The 26,982-nt window shown below is 37.7% G+C and overlaps 1 protein-coding gene across 3 annotated transcripts in view; it reads left to right on the top strand.

Annotated features, from left to right (window-relative positions):
- The window catches only part of CDK6 (cyclin dependent kinase 6), a 126,238-nt gene that overhangs the window by 5,082 nt on the left and 94,174 nt on the right, over nucleotides 1-26,982 (top strand). For all 3 annotated transcript variants that reach the window (XM_079301037.1, XM_079301039.1, XM_079301038.1), the window contains exon 3: nucleotides 26,389-26,524. In XM_079301037.1, coding sequence (XP_079157163.1) covers nucleotides 26,389-26,524 — 136 coding nt within the window. The remainder of the gene's footprint in view (nucleotides 1-26,388; nucleotides 26,525-26,982) is intronic.

Here is a 26,982-nt window from a genome sequence, read left to right as displayed (position 1 = left end):
GAAGATAGCAATTTCAAACATTGTATTTTCTAAAATGTAAGGAATGCTATTCAAAAACTCACGTCTTTTGTCAATATTTTTAATCTGTGGAGGAGATTAGGAGCCCTCTGGAGTGACCAGAATCATATACTTCAAATGGAAAAAATATTTGAAAACATTTAAATGGCCTAGTTCTGTTACAAAATATGGTAGAAGAGTTTGCAATTTATTGAAATTAAACATCTATTTTTGTATTATGTAAATATACTCAGAAAAGGAAATACTATAAAAGAAGTTCTGCAATTTTAAGCTGCTGATCTAACTGTACTTATTGAACATATTATGCTCAAAATATTTTAATTGTTTGGGCATGCATTCTGGAGACTGCTATCAAGGCCAGGCTAATAAATAAAAACAATTCCAAATGCATTGTCTGCATACTGGATTAAAATGTACATTGTTTGCACAGCACTGGGATAACAGCACAAATATTTAAAACCAAATATTTTTGATTTGGAAAGGACATTTAGTTTTTCTCTGCATATTACAAGCAGCTAGCCTGGGAGAGCTATGTTGGAACTGCAAGTAATGTGTTATATCTGTTACCTCTGAGTAGGGGCATGTGTGATCCCTGAATTACTCAATGCACACCAGCAGCCATTCAGCGAGTCAAAATTTAGACAGACTTTGTGCAGATGAGCTGCAGAGGCCCTGTGCTTCTCTGTGGTACTCAGGCATCAGCTAACAGCAGAGGTCACAGGCCACATGAACTTAAGCTGAGTGTCATTTTCAACTCAAATGGTGACTCTAGGCTTCTGCAGAGAGCCCAGGGCTTCTCTGTTGCCACTAAGTGTTGATAAATGTGAAGAACAGTTTGGTAAGGAAAGACCCAGTACTTTCTAGGCATAGGTAGAGCTCCATGGCTTTGCTTGTCATAGAACCCGGATTCAGGACTAGCATTGCTAATCCAGCCCAGGATTGTTTTAACAATTGTAGATTCACTTACTCTGAGAAATAGTGCCAAAATTGGTTTCCAGTGCTTGGCACTAGGGTTAGAAGAGAATTTTACTAAGACAGAGTTGCCTAAATAGCACAGAATAATTTTAAGCATAATATTTCTCATATTTTTCCATGCTACTGCGTGCTAATTGTGATAGCTTTGTTTTGTGTTCCATTGTTCCAAGTCTGTAATTTCCATATTTGTACAATGAAGAGATGTATTTTTCGCAGCACAGTTGCTTTTCCAAAGATAATGAAATTAGATAAGACTTCACTGCAGAATAAAGCCACACAGGGTGAAAAAAGAATTTTGTATTGTAGTGGGAATAAGGAGGACTGATTTCAATTTTTTTAAGACTCTTAAGAAAGGAATGGGGAAAAAGCAGTTAGGATAATTCCTATGTGCTTAAAATCCTTTGCTGTTTGCATTTTCCCTTTTTATAGAGCTCCTCTCTGCCAGGACACCTTACTCTATTCTATTTATTTTCACAAAACAAAGTTAAAAATAGAATCTTCAAGAGTAAAGCTTACTGTAAGTCAATCTGAAAATAGCTATGTTGTGGGCTTGGAAAAGTCCCTTGTAGCTGGTAGGATGATCAAGGTGCTCCTCTAGCTCCTCTTTCAGATAATAAGATGTAATGCTTTAATGAAACTTTCATACTGTAGGTAAATATGGCAAAACTTGGTTTGGCTCTTAGTGCTGTTCTAGTTGGGAAAAATTAAATATATGTAGATAAAGAACAGACTTTGCCAGGAATAAATGACATATTAGATTCAGGAAATTCCTGTGTGTAGTGCCCTGCTGCAAGATATCTGTAAAAATTCTTCTTGTGCTTATAATGCTAAATTCAGCTGTATGTTGTATTCATTTTATCTCTCTCCTGCTGGTAATCAGATGAATCATTTTCGCCATCTTCATCATCATCAAACTGTGAATTTGCTCTCTGGGAAGGTGATATGCAAGACAGACTACTGTAGTTCTTGGCATGCTTATTTTCTATCATATTTGTATTTAACAGTTTAAATAGCACTAAACCTTAAGCAAATTGAACAAAAATGCAAAGCTGTATATTTTTGTTTCCTATCTCATAGCTTTTCTTTTATAAATACAACTTCTTTAGCATTTTCATGGCTTAGTAACTATTTAATTTTAAAATAACTTCAGTTATTGAATATGAGACATTAAAATATAGTCTGGGTTGCTATTTCAAAGGTGTCAAGAGATATTGCCATTCAAAGTGCTCATAACCATGTAAGAATTAAAAATCTTGATTCTCTCTTTCCTGTTACTTTGCATAATACGTGCCCCAGCTGGTCAGCTTAGGTTCAGCAGAATGATCCACCTAACTGGAAGTTTAAATCTATTCCTCATTCTTTTCTGTATACAAATCAGTGGAGGGGAGAGCACAGTATTTACAACTATTTGCACAGTTATGCCATGTTCAAGTTTTTATGTTATTTTATATCCATTGAACTATAAATGGCACTGTAAGCTGCTGTGGTACAGCAGTCATTCCATGCTGCATTTTCCCTGCCTTTGCAGTCCAGTGGTCCATGCTGTTGTCTCGTGGTTTGCACTTGAGTGCTTGGTGGAGCTGATGAGCTGATTGCCTTGGCAAGGCCATCTGAGTGCTGGGGAGAGAGGCTGGTGCACAGGTCACTCCCCCAGCCCTGCACATGCTGACATAAAGACCAGCATTTCCTTGACTTGCTCAAAGGTCCCAGAAGTGTTTAATTGACTTGGGGTTTAAAATTTCCTTGTTCTTAGAAGGTCTTTTTAGAGGTGTCTTAAAGTTCCATGTCTAACCTGATAGAGCATTCAGAACATATCAGTAGCAGATCATCAGTACCTAGTTAACCTTTTGGAAAACAATCTGAACATGTATTTGTTTTGCTTTTTTTCTGTTTGTTAAACTGAAATAATGGGGAAGCATACAGAGGAGAAAAAATTCAAGAGGCTGTAGCTAGTTTTATTTCTCTTTCTGATTTTTGGTGATGCTGATGTTGGCTTCTGGCATTATTACTGTACTGTTAATAAATTGAAAGGATGATCTTCTCAAACTCATTGAGATGTTCCATCCTGTCAAGTAAAACATTTCTATTTTAGGGGGTGTTTGTCTCTAATGAATTCTGCTTCCTTCCTTCATTTTTCTGCCAAGTTAATGTTAAACTTCTAGTCTGTGAGGTCATTCTTGCACATCAGCAATGTGCTGTATTGTGTGATACAATTTATTTTTGTGTAGCATCAATCAGTATGGCACCCGGCAAGCCCCTAGAGACAAAGAAATGGTGATCTTTGCATTGCTAGTTAGAAAGATTGTCTTGCACGCAGAAAAAGTAAAATAAGATACAGGGATGGAGTGGAGCAGAAGGAACTGAACTTGAAACTTGCCATGTATTTGTGTGGCAGATGAATCTCAGCTGAGGTAGAAATGGATGAGTAATGGGAAGGAAAAACTGAATGAGCTTCAGAGTCAGTTTTAGTCTCACACAAACAGGATGGTCTTCAAAGCAGATGTGAAGACGGGAAGTGCCTTGGCGAGGGAAAGGCATTTCCAGGCTGGAGAGCAATTTTGGTCAGAAGGCAAGGGAGATCATCCCTGCACTGACTGGCCACTGTGGGGGACACTGCTGAGGTCTTGGGGAGGAAGGGACTGCCTGCCTGGAAATACTTCTCTGGTGGGTGGAGGGCAAAGGGGAATGATGGGACTGCCACTGAACAGGGCATGTAGGACTTGGAGAAATTTGTCAATGGTCAGAGGACACTGGGTAGAGAGTGGGCATGAATGCTGGCCTGTCATCATCTGCTTGCAGCCTTACAGTACACAGAATGAGCGTGTACAGGGAAAACAAGGATACTGTTGCCAATCATGATTTGTTTGTTAGTTATGGATGTGATAGTTTAGTTTTAATATATGATCTGGCAGAAACAGGACAAGATAAGAGTATTTCAGGAAGCAAGGGTTGACTATGGAATGGACTTCAGAGCCTCAGGAAATTCACTTTCTGGAGTGAATACAAGACCATTTAGAAAAGGTATTTTATCTAATTCTAAATCTTAAGTTTTTTACAAAAAATGTTTCCAGTCTTTGTATGAGTAAATATTAGTAATTTTAGATTATGTCTAGTGCTCTCTTCCTTCTTTAAATCTGTGGATGGTCATGTCTGTGCTGTTCTTGAAGACATTTAGCCTTCCTGGGTCCTGCCTGGAATGGAAAACCACCTTCTTTGACAATAACCATTGCTGATGGCAGGCTGTGACTTCCAGGCAAGGGTGTGGAGTGGGATCCAGGATTCAAAACTGAGCCTTGAAGAGGTTTAAATGCCAGGAGAGTGAATAGTCCACACTTACAGACAGGGGCCAGGGTAGATTCATTGGGACTTTGCAGTTTTCTTCATGGTACTCACTTCTCACTGGAGCAGAGCAGCAAGAAGAAAAGTTGCTTGCTTTCCCAGGGTTTGAAAGAGAGCAGGCTGGACCTGAAGTCTGTGACTTAGCAAGGCACTAAGTCACTCAGGTGGGCTTGGTGGGATTTAAGCCATTGTTTGAAGCTTAGCTCAGGTCTAAGTGCATTATCAAATAGAAATAGCTATGATACTAAGAGTGCACTGAGTTTTAAAACATCTTTCTGGATAGAGTTCAGGGACAAAATACATCAGAATATCAATCACAGTTACTGATTTTTATTCATGTATTAGATTAAAGCCTTATTTCTTGAGAATATTTCTATTAAAAATGAATCATGCAGAATAAGTAATATAACTATCCTGACAAGAGTAGTAACATGAATTTGATATCAGGAGTGGTTTTCATCACTATAGGTGATGTTCTGAAGTTTGAAAAGTATTCTATAAAGTTTTGTAACAGTGAATAAAATAGAAGTTGCAGTTCATTCCAAAACTTGGCTGTATATAGAGGATTTAGTTTGCTTGGTATGAAGTCTAGTTATTTTCCAGTATTGCTGAACAAGTTACTTCTTAATGATCTAACAAATTATCAGAAGATACTTTTGCCCATATACATACATAACTAAGCTGTGTTTTTTCTTTTAAAAGAGAGAAGATTTCTCCACATGTACCTTTTCTTCATATCTTCTTATATTCTGAAAAAGACTTCTAATTATGCAGGCAGAATTATTTAGCAGGTGTTTATTTAAACTCTAAAGAATTTGTATTTAATAAATAAAGCACTTCAGAATTTTCCAAGGAATACTTTTTCTGATAGTGTCCTTTGACATTTTCCATTTGGCAAACTGCCATTTAGGAAGCTTTTGATGAAATGATTGTCAAAGAGTGGAAATGTGACAATTGATTTCTGAACTCTTTTTAAAATAACCTCATTGCATTAAAATTATTGTATTGAGTTTTGCATTTATTTCCCCTTTACCTTTGAAAATCTGTTCCATCATTAGAACAAAAAAGTAAACAGTCTGCTAAATCAGACCTTAAATTTCTAGCAGCACAGTTGTGTTTTCTTTAGGCAGAATAAAGAACATTTTATATAAGTAGTAAGAAACTTATTCCTATGACACTTTAGATTTTTTTAGGGTTTCAGAAGAAGATAGGTTTCTATGGGTTTTTATCTGAAGTATCTCGCATAATTTTTGGGATGAGGTGAACATTTCACACACCTAAATACAGGGTATGCCAATTTGCATAGATTTGCAATAGAGTTGTCCTTGAGTGGATTTCCCATGACATACCTAGCAAATGATCTATGAGCTTATCAAAAAGTTCTGTACTGTTTTAAAAGGGTTCATACCAACACTAACTGCTTATTACTCTGGGTTATCATTAACAGCTGACTGATCTTCTCTTAATAAAAGAAAATAAAAAACTAACTCAGACATGAGTTCATCTTTACAGGAATTTCCCATATTTAATGATAGAAAACTCAGTTCTAGTGTAGATGAATCATACTGAGTTTAAGTGAAACCTATTGAATTTGGACTTTTGAAACATTAGTCAGTGCAGAATATTACATATTTTGATAGAAACAGAGAAATGAAGTGAGAAATAGAATGGAAAAGCCTGTGTGATTTTTTTTTTCTCTCTTTTATGTGAAACTTTGGCTGGTCTTTTAATATCTATTTGAAGTGTGGTCAGTGTGATAAATTGCTGTTTAACAATGCCAGAGAACTCCCTTTTCCCTGAAATCAATTAATTATAAACTGGAAATTTCAGTACTTTGTTCACTGTTCTTAAGTTAGCATATTTCTGGGAGCTTTCTGTGATCGTAATTCCTAGCTGCACTGTTGCTTTTGTTTCTCTTCATCTGTGGAGCCAGGGCTCTACTGTAAGGATAGAATTCTATCACTTTTTTTTTCCACATTTGATGTGGTATTTTGCATACAGCTGCAGAGTAGACAGTTACCTTTGAAAAGAACATTTGGCTGGTTTAATTTGATTAGAGCAAACCACCTCAATCATTACTGAACTAAGACGGTTTTCACTTCAACTTGGCTGTAGGAGTTGGGAATGTACTGACTGTGCTTAGATGTTTGGGGGAGGACTCGTTTGGATACACAGCTACCACTGAAGTGAAACAACCTTAGAGGACCTTGCATACTCTTTCCCAATAAAAAGGGAGAGCTGTGAAGCCATTGAATGTCACATTTAACTTCCCCTCGTTGTGACAAGGAATTGAAATCCTTTTTCTGCAAAAAATTGGAAATGTTTAATGCATAGAAATACAGAAGCATACATTTTTTAAAAACACCATGATACTAAAAACCTACATAGGATATGAAAATCTTACATTTACAACAGATGTAAAACATGCCTAGCAACAGTATTTTGAATAAAGTTGTAATAAAATCCAACTTATAAATAGAAATATGGCGGGATTCTCATAGATACATTATATCCAAGCTAAAATTGAATCCCTTTTAGTAAGTCTCAGTAAGATTCACTCTTTTGGCGTTTCGATTTTCTGCCCTTTTCCTCATTTTATAAATATATTGGAGTGTTTTTTTATTTAGCATATTAAAGATCAAATTAGAAACTTAAGATTCACATAGAGCACTATGTATTCTGTTTGATTTTTGCTTTTCAGTTTTCCTCACTGATGATAATATAATTTTACTAGAAAAACTCTCATGGTTGTCTAGAATATAAATATGTCTCATAACTGACAGACATTCAATAAATTGTAGTCAACTGGTCTTCTCTAGAAAATACAGTTTGGATCTTTAAGTGCCCTGACTTCTTCATAGTGCATCATCATATATACAGCATTTTAACCAGAGGACTGGTTAAAACTGAAGGAAGAGTTTTCTGCTTCTTCTTGTATTATGTTCCAAAAAGCAATATGCATAGTTAACTGTTCATCTGTGTTATCAGTCTAACACTTGCTGCTAATGGCAGAATTACCTACACATCTTCTAGCTGAGTTGCAGAATCAGGGCTTGAGTTTCCACTGGTGAGTTGAAAGAGCTACACTGATTCAAGCAGCTTTGGTTGTTCAAATCATAGGGTCCTAATGTTAAGATGAACAAAAATGCATTAACACAGGCAGACTGTGCAGAGGTGTCCCATTAAGCATGCATATTTGAGGCTTCACTCTTTAGAGTTTAGATGCTGCAACTGTTGAGTTCACCAAACTGAAGTGTATAAAAATTCATTAGTTTTTTGCTGAAGTAGATTTAGCATTTCTGTTTCAGTTCTGATTATGCTCCCTTTTTGCACCGCAAATAATTCCTCTTTAGCTCAGTATGTATCCTCTGAAATACTCTATGTCTGCTTCTGTGTGGTCAGCTAAGCATCTTGTAGGTTTTCTCTTGAGCTGCAGGTTGCATTGCAGATACAGTCATTTCAGTGCAGTGTACATCTCCTTCAAGGGCAAATGCCTCTAGTGCAAATGCTGCTACAGCTACAGTTGGAGACTTTGCTGTACAGTATTGAAATGTATGTCTAATGTTACTCACTAACACAGCACTAGAACCTTTTATTACTGATTTCCAGGTTCCTTCAGGACAGTGAAAGTCAATGACCTGTATTACTTCTCTGTGCTAGGAAGTAGATTATAAAGTGAATCTCGTTTTGCTGACTTTATCTAAGAGCATACTTTGTATTTGTGAACTTTATGACATAGAGATTAGGCAACATCTGCAGTTTAATTAGTGTGTTGTTTATCCTTAGATAACCTTCTAGATTGTTAATGGAGATAGGCCTACCCACTGATCTTTGTGGTTTCCTTGCAGACATCTCTAATCAATTTGTTGCTTCACTGTTTATCTCTGCTTTTTATAAAATGCTGAGCAACAAGTTTTGATCAAAGCAGTAATGCCCATATCCAGACAGGTTGGAATCAATGACTGTAGTCTGAAAATTAGAATGACATGTCTCACTAAACTTAAGGCAGGGCCTAGACAAGTTAATACTTTTGCAGAACTGAGCACCTCTTATATCTTCATTGCATAGAATCCCATTCATCATACTGCCTTTATGTTTGTGTCATCATTTAAAACAAAAAAAGGTGTTATCTGGCATTTTTATTCTCTGTTGCTTATTATTCATATTGCCTCTATTCTTAAAGAACTCAAGAAGGTTTTATTACTTTTAAATTTTATTTGGTCAGGTTAAAACATCATTTAGAAATGTCAGTTATTTCAGAAGCAAATATTTGTGCAGAAGTGAAAAAAAAATACAAACAGAAAAGAGACTGCAACTGAGGATTATGTCAATACAAGAATTTAGGATTTGCACAGAAGATACAGGTAATCCATTTGATTAAAAATGAGTTGTAATTGTGGATGTAGATAAATGGCAGACATGTGAATGATGCTGATGAGGGAGTTTTCTTAGAAGACATTTAAAGTATGTTAATATATCCCAAATCAAAAGGGTATTGTGATATCTGTAAGAAAATAAGTTCAAAAATTGCTTGGTTTCCTGTAGGCCAAAGTTGAGAGTGAACAAGACTATTCTGCAGAAGAAAAGCTTAAGTCATGGAAAGCAAATAATCTTTTGCTGTCCTGTACATCAATGAAAGGAGCCTATTGATTGAGCCTACGATTCTGGAAGAAGTTCATGAAAATATTCATAAAGTATAGTTTAACCACACTATTCATGGTAGACAACTTTTAAAGACAAGTAGACAAGGTTTAAAGACAAAAGTTATGGATAGAATGACTGAAATAGCTCTTCCTCTTCCCACAAAAAAGAGAGATCACTCTCAACATGGCCTGAAGTAACTTGCAACAGCTGACTTAAGAAATTCTAATAGTCCAGACACACAGTCATAGTGGCCACAATAATTAAGTCTGACATTTTTGGAAAAAGGATGGTTCCCAAACTTGACATAGTAACAATAGGCTTTAGAAAAGAGAGATTAAGAAACAAGAAATAATCAAAAATTTAGCAGTCAAGAGGAATGATATGAAAAGGCTTAGATTTGAAATGGTGGGTACTTAAAACAGAAGTATGGGTTTTGTTACTTGGGTCATACACCATTCTCTGACATCATGCTCTCTCCAGTCACTGAAATCCTGGCTGCTGTTTTTATCTATATCCTCTTCCTGGGTGCTAGATGCAGCAGGACAGTATTGGATTCTTAAACTCTGAAGGAATAGGAGATACTCAAGGGAGACAACAGACTTTCTTCTTCACCCTTTTATGGCTGTGCTCCAGTATATTCTGATGGTTTCACAGAAGCTAACATAGCCATGCATAACAGGATAGGGATGTGAGATAATTGTGAGTAGACACTATAATCATCTAAATATTAACAATATTCTCCATCCCAGTCATTTAGGGTCCTCCCAGAGTGAGTGCAGAGTGAGGATATGCTTTAGGAGAATAATTCATCCCACTCACCCTCAGTGCCCATGCTGGAATACAGTGATATGCTCTCTGGAAATGCTCATTTTGACTGTTGAGGGAGCCCAGGTGGACAAGCTTGAGAAAGTGGGCCCAAGGGAGTCTCATGAAGTTTACAAGACCTAGTGCTGGTCCTGCACCTGGGTCAGGGCGACTCCCGGTATCAACACAGGCTGGGGGTGAAGGGATTGAGAGCAGCCCTGCCCAGAAGGACCTGGGGATACTGGTGGATGAGGGGCTGGACATGACTCACAGCCCAGAGAGCCAAACGTGCCCTGGGCTATATCCAAAGCAATGTGGGCAGCAGGGCAGGGAGGGGATTCTGCCCCTCTGCTCTGCTCTGCTGAGAGAGACCCCATCTGGAACACAGCACCAGCTCTGGGGTGCTAGCTCAGGAAGGGCATGGACCTGTTTGAGCAAGTCCAGAGCAGGGCTACCAAGATGATTAGAAGCATGGAGCACCTTTCCTGTGAGAGAAAGCTGAGAGATTGGTGCTTGTTCAGCCTAGAACAAAGAAGGCTTTGGAATGACCTTCTTTTGGCCTTCCAGTACCTGTAGGGAGCCTACAAGAATGAAAGAGGGGGACTTTTTACAAGGGCTTGTAGTGACAGAACAAGTGGGAATGGCTTCAAACTCAAAGAGGGTAGGTTTAGATTAGATACTAGAAAAGAATTCTTTACTGTGTGGGTGGGTGAGTCACTGAAGAGGTTGCCCAGAAAAGTGTTGGGTGCCCCATCCATGGAAGTGTTCAAGGGCAGACTGGATGTAGCCTGGTCTAGTGAAGGGTGCAGGGCAGGGGGATTGGAATTAGATGATCTTTAAGATCTTTTCCATCCCCAACTATTCTATTCTAATGTAGAGTGGCCACCTAACTGTAGCTTGGTCCATCTCAGTGAAATTATTGCCAGTCAGTAAGGTTTGAAGGTGAAAAGTGCTAGGAGAATAGAGGAAGTGCTAGTAGAGAGTTTGTACAGTAAATAACAGATGTCACAAAATCAAATAGGAAGTTATTTTGGGTGTGGGACAACAAAAAGTTAGTATTGAAATCAGAGTGTACTTGTACTTTGAGAATTTACATGGAAGACAAAGTGAGAATTATAGGGGAAATTTTTTTTAACTGAAGTCTGTCATATGTGGATTGTTGGTAATCAATCAAGGCTTGTTCAAGGCACTTGCTTTTATCACTTGGCAAAAATTAGGCACTTTCTCTAAAAGGAGAAGGTGGGTTTCTGTGAAATTTAATGGTTTCTGACAATCTGCTTCTAGTTTGCGTTTGGCATTAAAGTGCTGAAGGAACTGATAGTAGCTGGGAGGGATGGACATTGCCTGCTTACCCTGCACCCAGTTTTAAGCTCCAGCAGAAGCCATTTTGGTCAAAAATGGTTCATGTTTCACAAGAGGAAAAGTAACTGACAGTGTGCATTGGAGATGGTTGCTCGTGCTGTCTACAAGTAGTTTAAGGCACTTTTCAAAGCTTTCTTAGTTGTGGTTTCTCGTTTTGTCATTACTCTACACTCTGCCATGCTGATCTCATACAGGATTTGCCCCTAAGTGAGTTTATTATGTCATTATTGAAAAAAATTTGATCCTGCAAATAGTTTCATTACCTCAATTTAATTTTGGGCAAATTGCATGATTGTACAGTTGTAAATAGTTGGAAAACTCTGGTGTCTAACTTACATTCCAGTCTTAATTATCCAAGACCTGAGTTTTTTTGAGGGTGCTATATCTTTATCTCTTGGAATAATTTTGGGGGAGTTTCTATTTTTTAAAACGTGAGCCCGCATTGCTCAGTAACAGCTTTCAAAATTAAAATCAGTCAATACTGCTAAAAGATCCTGCTCCATGATTTTTATGTTAAGTGTCTGTTTTATAATTTGGCATAACAGGTTTGAAAACAGTTTTATTATGGAACTACTGAGACAATATAGTAGTAAAGTAAATAATCTGCTCTATTAAGCTATTTGGATATGCATATTACACATGTGGGTATATGTGGAAAGTCATGAAAATGTCAAGATTTGACAGCATTTAGCTTCAGAATTATTATTTTGTAACATGGATTAGTATTGTTAGACATATAGGACTGCAGTTAGTTCATTGACTTTGCTTTAAAAATGTGTGAACAGTTGTCTATTTAAAAGTTAAGAAAAATGGAAAGGGTATGAGAACAAGTCAGGAAACAAACCATCCCAAAAGCTAATGGTTTTTAAAAAGTTGCATGACGTTGAAAATTGGAAGATGAAACTGAAACTCCGTCTCACTCTTAAGTACAATAAAATAGTACATTTTAGTAAATGTGTTCTGGAAAGAGTAAATAAAAATTGTAAATCCTAATGTCTGTGGCAAAGAGCCCAGGCATCTTTTGGCATCTATTTGGCTGCCCCTCACCTGGGCAGCAGGTAACTGAACAGGGAATGTCAATGTCTAAAAGCAGCACAACCAGGTTTTTTTGGTAGATGTCTTTTTTCTTCTCTTGTTTGTAGTACAAATATATATTTTCAAGGGCTTTAGAGAATATTTAGATGATGTGAGTATGTGACTCCTTTGTTGATTTTTAAGTTTTCAGATCTTTCAAACTTCAAGGTCACTTTAATCTTTCTTCTTTCAAGCATGAAATTGCCATCCCTAATCAGCAATAGTCACTCAGTTCAAGAACGGTCATCCCAGAGCACATCCTTTATACAAAAATATTGCAATAACATTTTCAGCCTTTAAATGGAGGCTTTTTTTGAAGTCTGTTGAATTCTTGAAATAAAATTAAAATCTTCTGAATGGACGTGGGTTATCATGGCTTTCCTAATGCGTTGATCACTGTTATTTTCACAAGCCTGAAAAAGGGTTCTTTTGCTTTGAAATATCTAAATCCATGTTACTTCTCTGCCTTCTGTGGTGAAATTGTGAACTATACTGAGTTTAGATCCTTAGTCATACACCATAAGTGCTTGTATACAGAGGCATCCATGGAAATGAAGACTGCTGTGTCTACCTGGATTTAGCAAAGAAGAAAGCTCTATTGTGTATGTTTCTTTCAATGGACTTGAGACAGCTATTGGTCAGTCAAATATTTTCATAATCAAGACACAGATTTTTATATTAGAACATCTAGATGCCAGCTGTGATGTTTGAAAACCAAGATATTCCTGCATGAAAAGTAGGTGAGGGAAATCACTGAATAGTTTGTCTTTCTTCACAGAAAGTTATTTCAATTCTGCAATAACTCAAGAAAGCAGCTGAATGGACCTTTATAAAAAATGTGAACTAAGTCACTTCTAAGTGGAGACAGCTGGGGTCTATTTAACATCCTGTGTAAAATGGTAGAGGTCAGCTTCCTGGAATAACTTAGGAGTTTTCTTTCATGAATATCCTACTGCTTCAGGGACCTGGGTGATGGTAAGGTTCTCAAACTAGTGTGCGCCATAAGGAAAAGCTCCAGGGCTGGAGCTTTCCTAGCTCTGCATTTGCTGTGGAAGAGTGGGAAGCGTCTTGCGGCCTACATATCTCACATTCTCAATATCTACAGTATGTACACATACTCAATATAAATGTCTCTTGTGCTTATTAATGCAGGCATCTAGTCTCAGTTTTTTCTTCCAGTCGTGTATTGTGATTTAGGCTTTAGGATGCTAATCGAAAAATCATTGAGAAGTCATTGAGAATCTTCGAGACTTTGGACAATGAGTGATTCCCAAATGTACTGATTACCCTGAATACATAGATTATTTCATAATTTGGGACATTTGTTCCTTAATCACTTAACTTACCTTGAAAGTTTTATGATTTTTTTCCTCCATGCAATTAATGGGGCCATATCTTTACTACCTAAGATCATACATTCCCTTAATGTATTCCCTGTATCTATTCCATTTAATTAGTCCTTGAGTTTAGAATCTGATTTTATTTCCTGCCTCCTTCTATTCCATTGTGAGTTAGACATGTAAGTAAAAGAAACTGTCTTTGTAGGCCAGTATCACTGGTAACTGTTCACTCACACAGAAATTCAGAAGTTATATGATACAGCAGTTGATAACATTGGTGGTTCAGTGACACCATGATTAAATACCTGTGGTGCAGTAAGCCTGAAGATTCACATGAAAAACTGGTGATGTCCAATATGATTACATACTTTTCATATTTATGACAATTTGTCTTTTCCTTGACTGCTTTTTAAGGTTGAAGATAAACAGAAGCACTGAACTAGAAGTAAGAGATGTTAGATGAGAAAAAGCTGAAGATTAGGAAAAAAAAGTAGTGTGTCACTGAAATGGGCAGGCTGACCACAGTAAAGGCTTTTGTAGGCTGTGGTGGTTCTGTGGGGCATGTATGGTGTGTACCATTGCCTGTTTAGTCAACTCTACAAAGGCTCAAGACCATCAGCTGTGGTATTTTTGTGCTATTTCTCCCAACTGAGGTAAATAGGGTGGTTGCAGAGTTTTAGGATGGAATATAGAAAATAATGAGGAGCAGTTCCTCCAGCCTTCATTGTCTCTTGACTCATTCTTGAAATGAAAATATTTACATGAATAAAACAATTAATATATGGCTTATAAAGGGTTAGAACAATTTCTGTCTCACCCAGTATTTAAATTCTGAAGTGAGAAAGGTAGTTCATGGTGTATGGAACAGTTTAAGAGCAGTTCAGACCTGAAGCAGTAATTCCTGGCAGATTAAGGCTCTCACTGACTTCTCTATGATCTCAAGTAATCCATGCCCACTGCTTTGTAAGTCCTTGCAGTATTTGCAAGCAGATGGGAGCCAGCCCTGCCTCCCTCCTAGGCAGTTGCCTCGCGACTCTGCTGATGCTGTGAGCTGGCTGGCAGCCACCAAGGCGTGCTAGCCCCCAGAGCCTCAGCCATGGGCTCTGCTGTGCTCAGGCCTCCCTCAGCTCTGTCTGCCTGGGCATCACAGAGCACACCCTGCTTTGCTGGCACCACCTGCATACATGGACCTTGTTTTCATTTGCCTACATATAAAAATGCTTTAGCTCTCCAGGAAACAGACCTTGTTTTGCAAGATTTATTAAAGTTTGCTCATTTCTTTCAGAATGTGAAAGATGATGTATGCAAAACAATAAAAATGCAGTTTTGCCATTTGTTTACATCTGATGTAAACTGTAATTTACAAAATGCTGAATTTCTTTCAAAACTACCCATACATTAAAAAGTAAACCTTAATCTCATGCTGCTAAAAGACGCCCCAAAAGAAACAGTTGCCTTTGCCCTGTTGTAATAAAACAGTCAAATAAAATTTATTACCAACTCAAAATGCTACTAACACCTAATTTTCATTGCCTTACTCTTCAAATAATCTTTAATTTATTTTCTTTTACATATGTGTGCAAGAGTTTAAAGGAAATACTTAAAGAGCTGTATAGCCTGTGGAATACTTCACTCCATGTGCATTAATCTTTAAATGGTTGGCTTACTGTGCCATGTAAACTGGCTAGGAAGGAAGGAAGCTTGTATCAGACATCTACCTTAAGAACTGGAGGAAAACAGCACCTGAGAATCTTAAAAAAATAGGTATTATTTGTTTACTTTACATGTGCTATGAATTAATTTTAAAACAGATGGCTTCATAGAAGAGGTGACAGGACAGGCAAGGATCTTGTGTGGCCAGATATGAGTGGCTGTGAATGGGAAAAAGACCACTATGATATCCACTTCTTAAAACACTTGCAAGATGTAGTTCTGATGAAACATGTAAGGAATTTGCATGCTAATAGAAGAAAGGATCCCTTTTTATGTATCGAGTGTTTAAGAGCAATTGCCCCCAGCTAAATTTATTAAACTAGAAGAATCTTGTAAATTTCTATTGAAGATTTATTAGTCCCATTTGTTTCTGTTCTTCAAAACAGGAATATTAAACTCAATCCTGCAAGTTTGTCACAGGTGAAACTCCCTTTCAAATTAAAGGAAATCCTGGATCTGTGCCAAAGCAGTTAAATACATACATTGACTTCATGAGGTCTAGGTAAAGGCTCTTGTATGCTGAGCTATGTAGGATTGAATCTTGTCTTTGAGGGTTGGGTGGATAAGGCAGAGGTGGTTTTTTTCTTTTGACTTCTCTCTCATTTTGTTTTAACTTCTGCATGGAAGAAATATTTTAAAATAACTTCAGAAATTAACTGAACAGAATCTGTAATCCAGCCAAGTAAAACTGATCAGTTACAATCTTTCTGGGGAAGAGTAATCTCTTCTAAATTCACTTAAATTAAAGCATCTTATCTTACGTAGTCATTTGGGCATCTTCCAGAGCAAGCAGGGAGAGACAGTACCCTCCCCCAAGTGATTCAGTCAACTTACTTCTTTGCCCTGAATAAATGAAGACCTCCATGACCCATCCAAACTAACCACCAGTCACTGAGTAGCTCCATTACAGGAGTTGTATCTCTTCCATGGGAGCTGAGAGGAGAACTTGTTGCTTCACAAGCTGTGCAGGGCTGTGGTACAGATGGATGGCATTTGACCTGTCTGATGATGGGAAACCAAAGACTGCTATATTTTATGAAGTTGATAGTTTTCTTGAAAGCCTTAAATCTGCTTTCTGCTGAATTTAGGTACTTTGTAGTCACATAGTTTTGATACTTTGGTTTTAGAACAAATATAATATCATGCTTTGCTTTTTCTCTTAAAGGTATCTATTACTCTGCCACTCAGTTTTTAGTCCACAATGCAACCTAAAAAGAGGGCAATGTTTATGTATGTAGATCTGGTTTCTTCACAAAACCTGGCCAGATCCTGTTTGTTTTTCTTACCCATGAGAGCAATTGCCTTTGTCTTTTGATTTTTGGAAATCAGCTGAGTGCTGTTTACTTTTGGGCAGATGGGATGTCATTCATAGCACGTGGAGTAGTGGTGACAGGACACAGTACAGTGCTGCTGGAAGGTTGCTTGAGTTCACAGTGCTCCCTTCCAGGTTTTGCAGAAGTAAATGAGGAATTCCCTTTGTCTGAGGTTCGTGGTGCCACTGGCATCATGGCACACAGGAGTATTTCTGGGAATACATTTGGCATCAAAGCCTGGTCTAAGGCACTCTCTTTATCATGTGTATACAAAAGGCATTGTGAACTGCATTTCTGGTTTTATGTGATATAACCTCATGCAGGACAAATTTGTGGAAAGCTGCACACAAAGTGTAAGACATCTTTTCGATTTTCGCTTGACTTAAACCTGAATGTGGCAACTGCATTCACCACCTAACCACTTGTGTTGAAAGTGGACAGATACATCTGATCCATTTTCAGAAAATTTTGAGCAGTTCTGGTGAATCCATAAATAATTCTTTCATCAGATGTAGAGTTTTTTAAAAGTTGTTTTCATGCAGTTTAAATATCTGGTGTTAAACTACTGTTTCTATTTTTAAGATAACATGAACTATTCACATCTATTGCTGTTTTCTAGTCCTCCTGGTTAAGACTGGGAAAACAACAGTCCACAGTTTGTTAATTTCAGATTTTAAGGACAAAAAAATCTTGTCATTAATGCTTTAGAATACATCATGACCAGTTTTCAGAGAATAATCAAATTCATAACCATATTCAGGAATTGAGTACTTAAGGGTAACTAGAAAGTTGGGAAGGAGAGATTGTGATATATGTAAGGATTCTTAAGTGCCCAAGGGGACCGTGTTGGGCCCTAAGTTGTAGAGTTCACACTACATGGCTAAAAACCAGATGGGAGTTTAAACAGAAGACATTGTTCTATCCAGGTAATGGCTGACTGAGTATAAGAGAAAAGATACTGGGCAGATAGGGCAGGTGAAGCTGTAGGTGATGTGTATTCTTAAAAATCACCCAGGTATTTTTGCATGCTGCAAGTTTAGTGCAGCTAAGTTCTTCGGTAGTTCAGGGCTGGTGGATCATGCAAGGTCAAGATTTATGGCAAGTTTACTCTGCACACTGGTACTCTGACTTCAAAAATGCATTCTCCTGCTGACAGGTCTACAAAATTTTCATACAGTACTGCTCAAAGCATGTGTTGTCATGTCAACTGACCATGCTGTCATAGCAATAGACAGACTGGTAGATGTTTGCACCCTGTTTCCCAGTGATGTTGGTCTCATTCTCTTGCTGAGCATTTCCTTTTTATAAAGTGATTTAGAGAGACAATAATTTTTTACTTAAGAAATTATGCATAATAATAAATCCAGATACAAATGGACATGAGAGTGAACCATACACTGTTTTACTCTGGTTTACTCCCTTGTCTGCTAATTGCTTTCTGTTGCATGCATGGATATAGAATGGTTTACATTAAAAGGTCTGTAGATTATCTTAGTAATAGTATTCCCTGAATACATTAGAACAACACAATTCAAATAATTTAAAAGAATTAATTTATTTTCTTATTAATATCTCTTTTTACTAACATATCTGCTGCTTATTTACTTAGTGCAGCTTTAGTATTGTCAACTGTAGCCAATTTAGCCTTTTGTTTTTCTTAAGGCTTTTTTTTTTTCCTCTGTTTTGTGCTCTTTTGCTTTATCAATGGAATTCATGGTACTGTTAAATTGTGGAAGTTTTTTCCTTTTAAAAGTCATCTCTTGATCCTTCTTTGATAAACTGTTTGGTCCCAACTCTACCTGTGAAACACAGAAATGTATTTTCTTACGAGGCTTTAATGTGTCAGTTTCTCAAAAGTCATTACAACAATACTTGATGCCAGTAAAAGAACCACAGCAAAATATTTTGCATCTACTGCTCTGTCTCCCCTGCTCCTCACTGTCACCATCACAGCTCTGAACTCCTTTCAAGTGCTGGCACTGCTGTTCTGTCCTGAGAGGTGGAAGCAACATCATCAGTGCTCAGATGTATTTTCAGCCTTTAGCAAGGCCCCTTGCCTTGCATTTTCAGTGTCTGACAGCTAGGGCATTCAAATTCCTCTCAGTCAGGCTGCTGCTTTTCAGGTTGCTTGTATTCCAGGGGCTTGGCCTGTGCTAGGTGGTTAATCAGGGCTCAAACAGCATATGAGTTTTCAGTGCATCCTCCATCATCCAGAATAATTGTGGCTGTAGAGTAACCTGGAGGTCTTTCAGAAACAGCAGCCCCTGGATTGATGATAAGCATCAAAACAGAGGACCTCTTCTGTCACCTTCTACAAGCACCTGCTTTGTTATTCTTAGGTTCTCCCTTGAATCTGTAAGAAGCAAGAATGTGTGCTCAAATTTGCATTGGAATTATATACAGCTTTTAAAAAGCTGAATTAAATACCTCAGAAACTGCTGTGATATTGCAATAATTTAAAATACTATATAAGATTGTACAGAGTATCTAACTGTACATTTTGATTTCTTGCAATTAATATTTTTCATGTAAAGTGAAGGGTTATTGTTTCTTTTGTTAGTTTTGATATCTTGGCATAATGATTAATCTCATGTATATAGATTAGATTATTAAACCACAGAAGAATGAATGATAATTTATACTGTGGTTAAGTATAAATTTTGAAGATTAGTTGTTTTTACTTAAACCTAGAAGAGATCTTAGATTTAGATCCTGTAGGTCTGGCACAAGCATAAATTCAAAATGTAAACTGAAATGTGGAGTCAGTAACAAGCAGTTTGTGAGCTACAGTAAAGAATGGCTCATCTTGCACCATGTGTAGCTGGAAGTCCAGAATAACATCTGGGCTCCTTTCATTTGAATTAAACAAAATCAATATTCAGGCATAAGTTTTACTCACATGTTGAGCAAATTAGGGAATCTGTAAAGGAGTACAGCTGTTCCCTGAGGAAGGTATTATAAAGAAAATATAAAAAACTTAGCAACAGATGCAAACACACTGCCAGTGAATATAGCATCTTTAGTTTGCACTTTGAGCTGGAAGCTTACTGGAAGCTCCCAGCACTGTATAGGGGCAGTGTACATGACTTTGAAAGGCAGTGTACATTTGCTTGTTGAAGGATCACATGAGAGCACTATGAATAGGTCAGACAGCTATTGCTGATCCTAAACAATCTGTCAACGACTGTCTTCATAACAGGCCATGTTATTTTTCTGATTTGGGGGTGACTTGGCGTGTCCCTCGCCTGCCCTCGGTCGAAGTGTTTGCTGCGGCAGCGCTCAGACGTGTGCTCAGGCACCACCAGCTGGTGTTTTCCCTCCCTAATGTCAAGGGCTTGGTGTGTGACCAGTTAGGATAAAATCAGTTGCAGTGAGATTGTTCATGGACTGATGAGGAATTAAACATTTTAAACACTGGTGAACTGTAGGACAAGTCCTGCAGAGGAGTTCTGCAAGGCAGGGTATAGTTCGAATTACGGAGTCTTATGAGATCCTTTTCTGGTCCTTGTCAATCTCCCTCTGCAAAGAAGGTGAAAGAGAAATGACAATGTGAGGGCTAAAATAGACAGCATGCTAGTATAAACAAAGAAAGGTGTAAAAAATATCTTTTCAGGCCTATTTTTCCTTGAAGTAAAACTCTTAACAACTGCATCTTTTAGTGGCTTGGGTGGCACACTGAGAAATCGTATTTGGCTTTTTCATCCTTTGGGCACAAATCTTGGTTTCTGTTGAAAATGAAAACTAGTTTTGGTGGTTTCATTGGAGCAGACATTTGTCTGCATCACAAAACCATTCAGTCTGGCACCAGAGCTCGTCACTGCTTGAGTGGGGCCCAGCACAGGAGAGCAGGGGTGTTGCAGGTCAGGGCTGCAGTCGGGGCTGAGCGTTGAACACTTGCCCAGTCAGCCCACTCTATCGGACTTTAGCCAGTGCTATTTACTTCGCTTTCACGAGCATCTATTTCTCTCTGTCACTTTCTCTGTCTCTCTTCCTCATGCACACTTAAAGAACAAAAACCTCTTTTATACAGCTAAGCATTTAAAATAATTTTTCCAAGTCAGAAAGGGAGAGAGACTGGAAAAAATTACAGCACAAAGCTCAGCTTGCAGATGAACGATTGCCTTGTCATCCTAATGTCCCCCTTCCTTCCCTTAAACCTCACTGGTGAGTGGGCTATAAGCAGCAATATTGGCTGGGCTCTGCTGGAGTAGGTCTCCAGAACAAAACTTTCTGCTGCCTTTCTTTCATTGTACAGTTACTTTTCTGTGGTAGTTCTTTCTGCTCTGTGCACAGCAGATAATGAATGAGTGACTTCAGAGTTAAAAATATCTATCTACAGAGCATCTACCTGTCCTAGATAAATTGTTTTACCTTGATGTTAAGTTCTGCCTTTACTGCTGTTTGCCTGAAGGAGATTTCTCCTGGACATACAAAGTGATCCTGCTACTCTTTCCTGAAGGGTAGCATAGCAGGAGAGATGTTCACTCCAAACTCCGAGTACCCAGTGGAAAGTAGGGAATAAGGATTTAAGACATAAAGTTGCCATGAACACTGCAGACATACCCAAGCCTATTTTATTCAGTTGAGTTTGGCTCTGGGCTTCAGGTGTTGCTGGCTGGAGCTGACTGGGCTCACTGGCTGTGCTGCAGGCAGTGCTGTGCCCTCACACTGTATGTTTCCAGTACCAAGGTGGTTCTGTTTGGCACAGTCACAGTCTGTGTTATGTTGCACTGTGCTGTGAAGGGCATATCTTAAGTACTGATATGCACTGGGGCAACTGCAGTTGGAGTTACAAGTACATTGTGAAGCTCTTGAAGACCCCATGTACTTCTGGAAATGGAACTTAGGTCTTGCATTACTATGTGGTTCTACAAATGTTATCCCAGGAAAAATGCAATTTAAGTACTTTGAATTTAGTAGCCTGTTCATCTTCATGTGCACTTTTTTCCCATCTAAAAGTGCTTTACTAAAGCTCCTTTGAGCAAAAGAACTCTACATCTGAAATACCAGCTTTTAGAGACATAGAGAAGTGGGTGATTGTTGATTAAAATGAGACAGCAGTATGTCCTGAGCAGAGGGAAAGAGCTCTGTCATATGTTTTAGGGTGGGAAGCTCTATTTCCTGTTTTGCTACATGGGACTTGGTTCTCCTAATGCACATGTTCCACTCCAGTTGCCCAGCTATTGTCTTCTTCATCTGAAAGATGACCCGTTTGTTCCAATACATTGGATATTTGTGATTCCAAGTAGAGACTGGTTGCTGTCAGCAGTCTTTTTTTGCATCAAAATCAAGAAATGAAAAGGTAGCTAATATTAAAGTAGGGGTAAAATTGGGTTTTTTTAAGGACTACCTAGTTTCTAAAGTTGGAGTGAGCAAATGGCTTGCTGGTGACTGACTTCCTGAGAACACAAAAGTCCAAGGCTGCTGCTGAAATTTGGACTAAAAGGACAACCAACTGTCATTCTTTAATACTTCTAGGTATGAGAGGCAGAAATTTTCTGTACTTATGAACTTCCAGGTTTAACCTGAGCCAAAGACAGTAAAAGCAGAAGTTGTTCAGGTCCTCCTCCCCTTATTTGTCAATAAACCTCAGTCATGGCTTGTGATAGTCTTGGTATCCCAATCTTGTGGTATTTACATAAACACTGTCAACACACAAGTTCTGTGCTGGTTTTCTGTCATGCAGATAAATGCTTTTCAGAGTTAGGTTGAGGCCACTAAACTCTTTTCATCTGTATTTTTGCTGATGTCTTAAAACCGTAGCATGTTATCGTGCCATTATTTACCTAACCACAGTCTTCTAAAGCATTTCTCCTACACATAATCAAAAGCTCCAGTTCTCTTCCTCTATTATGCATAAGCTAGGAAGTCTTCCTCTTTCAAGGAAGACACTGTTCCAAAGAAGATGAAAGTTAAATCCATGTTATTAGAAATCTTCAGGGGATAAGGGCTGGTTTCATTCAGTGCTAAGAGTGACTGTACAGGGATAGATACATGTTCATGTTGGATTAGTCCTACTGCTGTAAAAGTAATAGTAAACCCTTGGTTGCATTGGCAGCAAGAATCTAATTCTTGATCTTCCTTTTGACAATGATCCAATTAATTTTCCAAATGCTCCTACTTATCTGTTTGACAATAGCAAAGAGAAATTAGGTCCTACAGTTTTTTGGGTCTTATAGTCAGATCTGTCTTTCAGTATTTCTTGCAGGTGATTTGGGATGATGGACCTAATCTCCATCACTGTTATCTCAGTTTGCTCAGGAAAAAATGTTTATGCTACTTGAAAGTGAGAAATTTCATAGCCATTCTCAGAGCATCTCAAAAGCAAGTCTAGTAACATTTAGGGACTTTCTGGGATCACTTAAAATCTACCACTAAGTAGATGCAATAGTTTTCAAAGTAATAACTGTCTTTCCTTTAAAAACGTTAGGTATTCATATTGTAAAATGGTGAACTGAGGTTGCATTTGTCAGATTTTGTGTTATAAGAAGCTATGGAGACTTCAAGGTGCATCATCTGGTTTTCTGCATGCAAAAAACCCCAAAGTGTTTTTGTAGGAAGGCGAGTATTCTGCTGGATTATAGGAGGATCCACTAGGTACTAAACACATACAATAAAACAGAGGCAGATATTTGTAGCTGATAAGCTTCTGCTTTAGTAAATGAACTTGAAAAAATGTCTGTATTGAAACCCAGGTTCTCTGTTAGTGTCTCTTCAACAGTGTCCCAGTTCAGATCGACACATTGGGCAGTGTATGACTCCCAGCCAAACATCTTGTTAAATACTTGCAGGATTTCCCACAGCGGATCTTACTTTAATCAAATAATTCAAAGGTTTCTTTTGTAAGTACAATAGAAGGGCAGGGCTTGTGTTTACAAAGTATTCAGTATGGAAATCCTGTATTAATTGAGGTATGTTTACTTCACTTAGGACAGTGTCCACATAATAATTCTTTAAATAAAAGGCCTTTTACTATTATCTGTTCCAGAGAGGCAATCATGTTAACCCATCACATACAGAAAATCATGAGGAAATAGCTTCAGAGATGTGCAGTGTAGGCAGCAGAGATGTTCCTAATTAACAAAGACAATTTTATGGATGATGTTCTCACAGTGAATGCAAAAGAGTGCAATTTACAAAAAGTAGTTTTATCCCTGTGGAAACTACTAAATAAAGAGGCTGTGTCTTTCTCTGTCTATTTCAAGAATGATTAGCAGGAGCAATACCAGATGTTATTTTTTTGTAATACGGATTCATATAACCTGTGATTTAAATTATTGTCTTTCTAAGGTAGCAGCTGTATTTTCTACCCAGCCCTTTGCACAATCTGGAGGTTTTATGATTAATGATAAAGCATTTAGAGTTTCAAATAAAGAGTATATAAAAAAGATAATATTATTACTCTATGATAATATTACTACTCAGTAAAAGGTAACCAGAATTGTCCTTCTCTGAATTCCTTATTTTGTTGTGCCAGAAAATGCCAACATCAAAATAACACACATACAGAAGAATTAACAGAGTCAACATTTTCCTCCACAGGGAATTGGAAATTACATGTTGCTTCTAAGTTTAATACCGTGAAATCTTTTTTACTTTTTTTATTGAATTATAACTCTGCTATGGTTGAAAATATATTTCTGCCAGTGTATGAAATACCTGGCAAAAGGGGTGTTCTAGAACATTTTAGGTGAATGTAGGTCAACACAAAGAATTATACAGATGGAAATATTTTCCAGTGTTTATGTTCAGATGTTGAGACCTGTCTGGCTCCTCTCTATTTGCATGTGTTGGGGTTATAGGCAGTCCGGCTACATTCCACGTTGATTTATATAAATATATTGCAGATTATTAACCTCCAGCCAAATACCAGCAAATTGCACTTTTCAGGAGGGTTTGGGACTTTTCACTGAGCTTACTTACTGTATACAGGGCATATACACCCCATTAAGGGACTCTTAGAAAACAATATTTGTTGTTACAAGAGATGTGCCAACACATTTTCTCTTACAGTCACTGTGTTACCATAATAATTAATGTTTGTTTGTTCAGATGATGATTAGAAATGAAGTACAGATTAGGCTTTAAGTAGAGGTAGGATGACAGTCATTCCATATTCTGGAACTCTGGTTCCCTGTTTATTACTCTCTGAAAAGCTTCCTTAACCTAAAATGAATGTGCATGTATACATTTTCAAAATACGGTGGCAAATAAACAATTTTTCAGTGTCAAACCAAAGATTATTTAAGAAATGCTGTCAAATGAGAGCACAGCCTTACTATAGTAAATGTCAAGTGAAAAAGACTGCTCTCTTAAACCTGAATTACAGTCTTCCCAGGTGGTTATGCCAATTCTCGTGTTTCATTCTCTTGTGCAGTAGATTGAGATTTAAGGTAAGAACTAAAATCTCAGTTCAAGATCTCATGCACATGTTGTCCTTCTCTGTCAGATGTCCTCTGGGAAAAGAAGCGATCCCCAAGGCTTTGTATGTGGTCATTTGTCTTCAGATCTTACATATAAAGCTTTTAGTCTTTGAACAAACAACAAAAGTATTACTCGATAATGTTACCAGGATTCCTGCACTTGTTAATTCTAAGAAAGTAAATCTAAGGAAGAGTACAAAAGATGGAAGTAATGCAACAGCATCACTGATACGATGCTGGAAAAAATAAGCCATAATATCAACACTAGTTTGTTCTGTTATCAATAAGAGATTCTTCAATTTAACTGTCTAGACTTTTTTTCTCAGTAACTCCATTCATTTTTTAAATCTACTGTCACTTGGTAAAAGCAGTGATTCATTTTTCTGCCTTGCCTCAGAGAGAAATGTGATCTGATCTTGTAATATAAAATTATATAAATATAAAATTAAATGAGTAAGCACATGAGTAAAGTATGTGAGCAGGAAAGAAATGTCCTTCTGGCTGTTTAGATGGTTTCCTATTAGGATTTTGTAGAAGTGGGACTTGAGGAAGAATAGTGAAAATCACTGGTATGACTGTAGGTGTGAAGCACAGAAGGACGGGCAGATGTTTTTGAAAAAGGTAAAACTGCAGTTAACCTGGCATGGTAGATGAAGTGGAGAGGATGAGAGAAACCCGATTTAAACAGAGAAAACAATAGAAAGTATTGAGCTTTTGGTGTTGTGCAACAAGGTGAAATGATAAAGAAGTTCCAGTAAAAGAATGACCAAAAGTGATGAAAGTAGGGATGAAGGTAGTGACTTCTTGTGCTCAAAGCTTTTTTCTGAACTGTGTGCTGACTCTGAAGGTATTCCTTGTGTCCAGGAATTTGCAAGAGGAATCAGTGAAAAAATTCTGTTTCTGCTGAAGGAGATCTAGGTATAAAGCTGTGTAATGGTATATGTGGGAATTATGTGGAAGGAAACTGAAGGTGCATGCAAACACTGTGTATTTTTTTCAAAAATATTTCCTGCTGGTTTGTTTTGTATTTTGTTATAATAAGTACCAGAGCCTAGAATGTGGATAAATATCACATAATTTTCTGTATTAACTCAGGTTTCTGCATCAAAAAATGAATTCTTTTCATGTAATTATTTTACATTCAACAGCTGATGAGTTCTTAATAATTAATCCTATTTCAGAATTCACAAGTGAAAGACTGAGATGGTAATTTTGATATATCAGCTGTTACCTGGTGAATCAAAAGGTCAAAGATTTGAGCCTTTGGAAGGCTCTTTTCCATTCTATATACTGTAAGGAATTTAAATAGGCATGCTTGAGATGCAAGGTATGTCTGCACTGGTTCCTGTATACTTACCTCTTCTGTTCTTTTCCTCTTCTCAGATTGTTTGATGTGTGCACCGTGTCACGAACAGACAGAGAGACAAAGTTAACATTAGTGTTTGAACATGTGGATCAAGACTTGACTACTTACTTGGATAAGGTTCCAGAGCCTGGAGTGCCTACTGAAACTATAAAGGTATTTAAGGAGAAAGATTTTAGGAGATAATATTTAAGAGATAAATCAGAGAGACAAACTGTGTTGTGATCCCATAGGATTCTGTTGCATCAAAATTGAGTAGTTCTCACTTGGGACATGAACTGCAGCACAAAGTAACAGATATAATCTCTTTGTGAAAAAGCTGCACTTGTGGTTTTATTCCTCTTTCTAAATTTACTGAATCTCTATTCCTTTACCAAATGTAGCATTCAAGCACAGGAAGGACAGGGACCTCCGGAGCAAGTCCGGAGCAGGGTCGCCAAGTTGATTACAGGGATGGAGCACTTATCTTAGGAGGAAAGGCTGAGAGAATTAGGATTGTTAGCCTGGAAAAGAGATGGCTTAGAGGTGACCTAATTGCAGCCTTCCAGTACCTGAAGGGAGTCTACAAGAAACATGGAAAGAGATTATTTACAGGAGCATGTAGTGACAGGAAA

This window comes from Erithacus rubecula, assembly GCF_903797595.1.
Source record: "Erithacus rubecula genome assembly, chromosome: 3".
Lineage (NCBI taxonomy): Eukaryota > Metazoa > Chordata > Aves > Passeriformes > Muscicapidae > Erithacus > Erithacus rubecula.
Note: the sequence above shows the minus strand (reverse complement) of the source record. Positions and strands in the feature narration are given on the sequence as shown.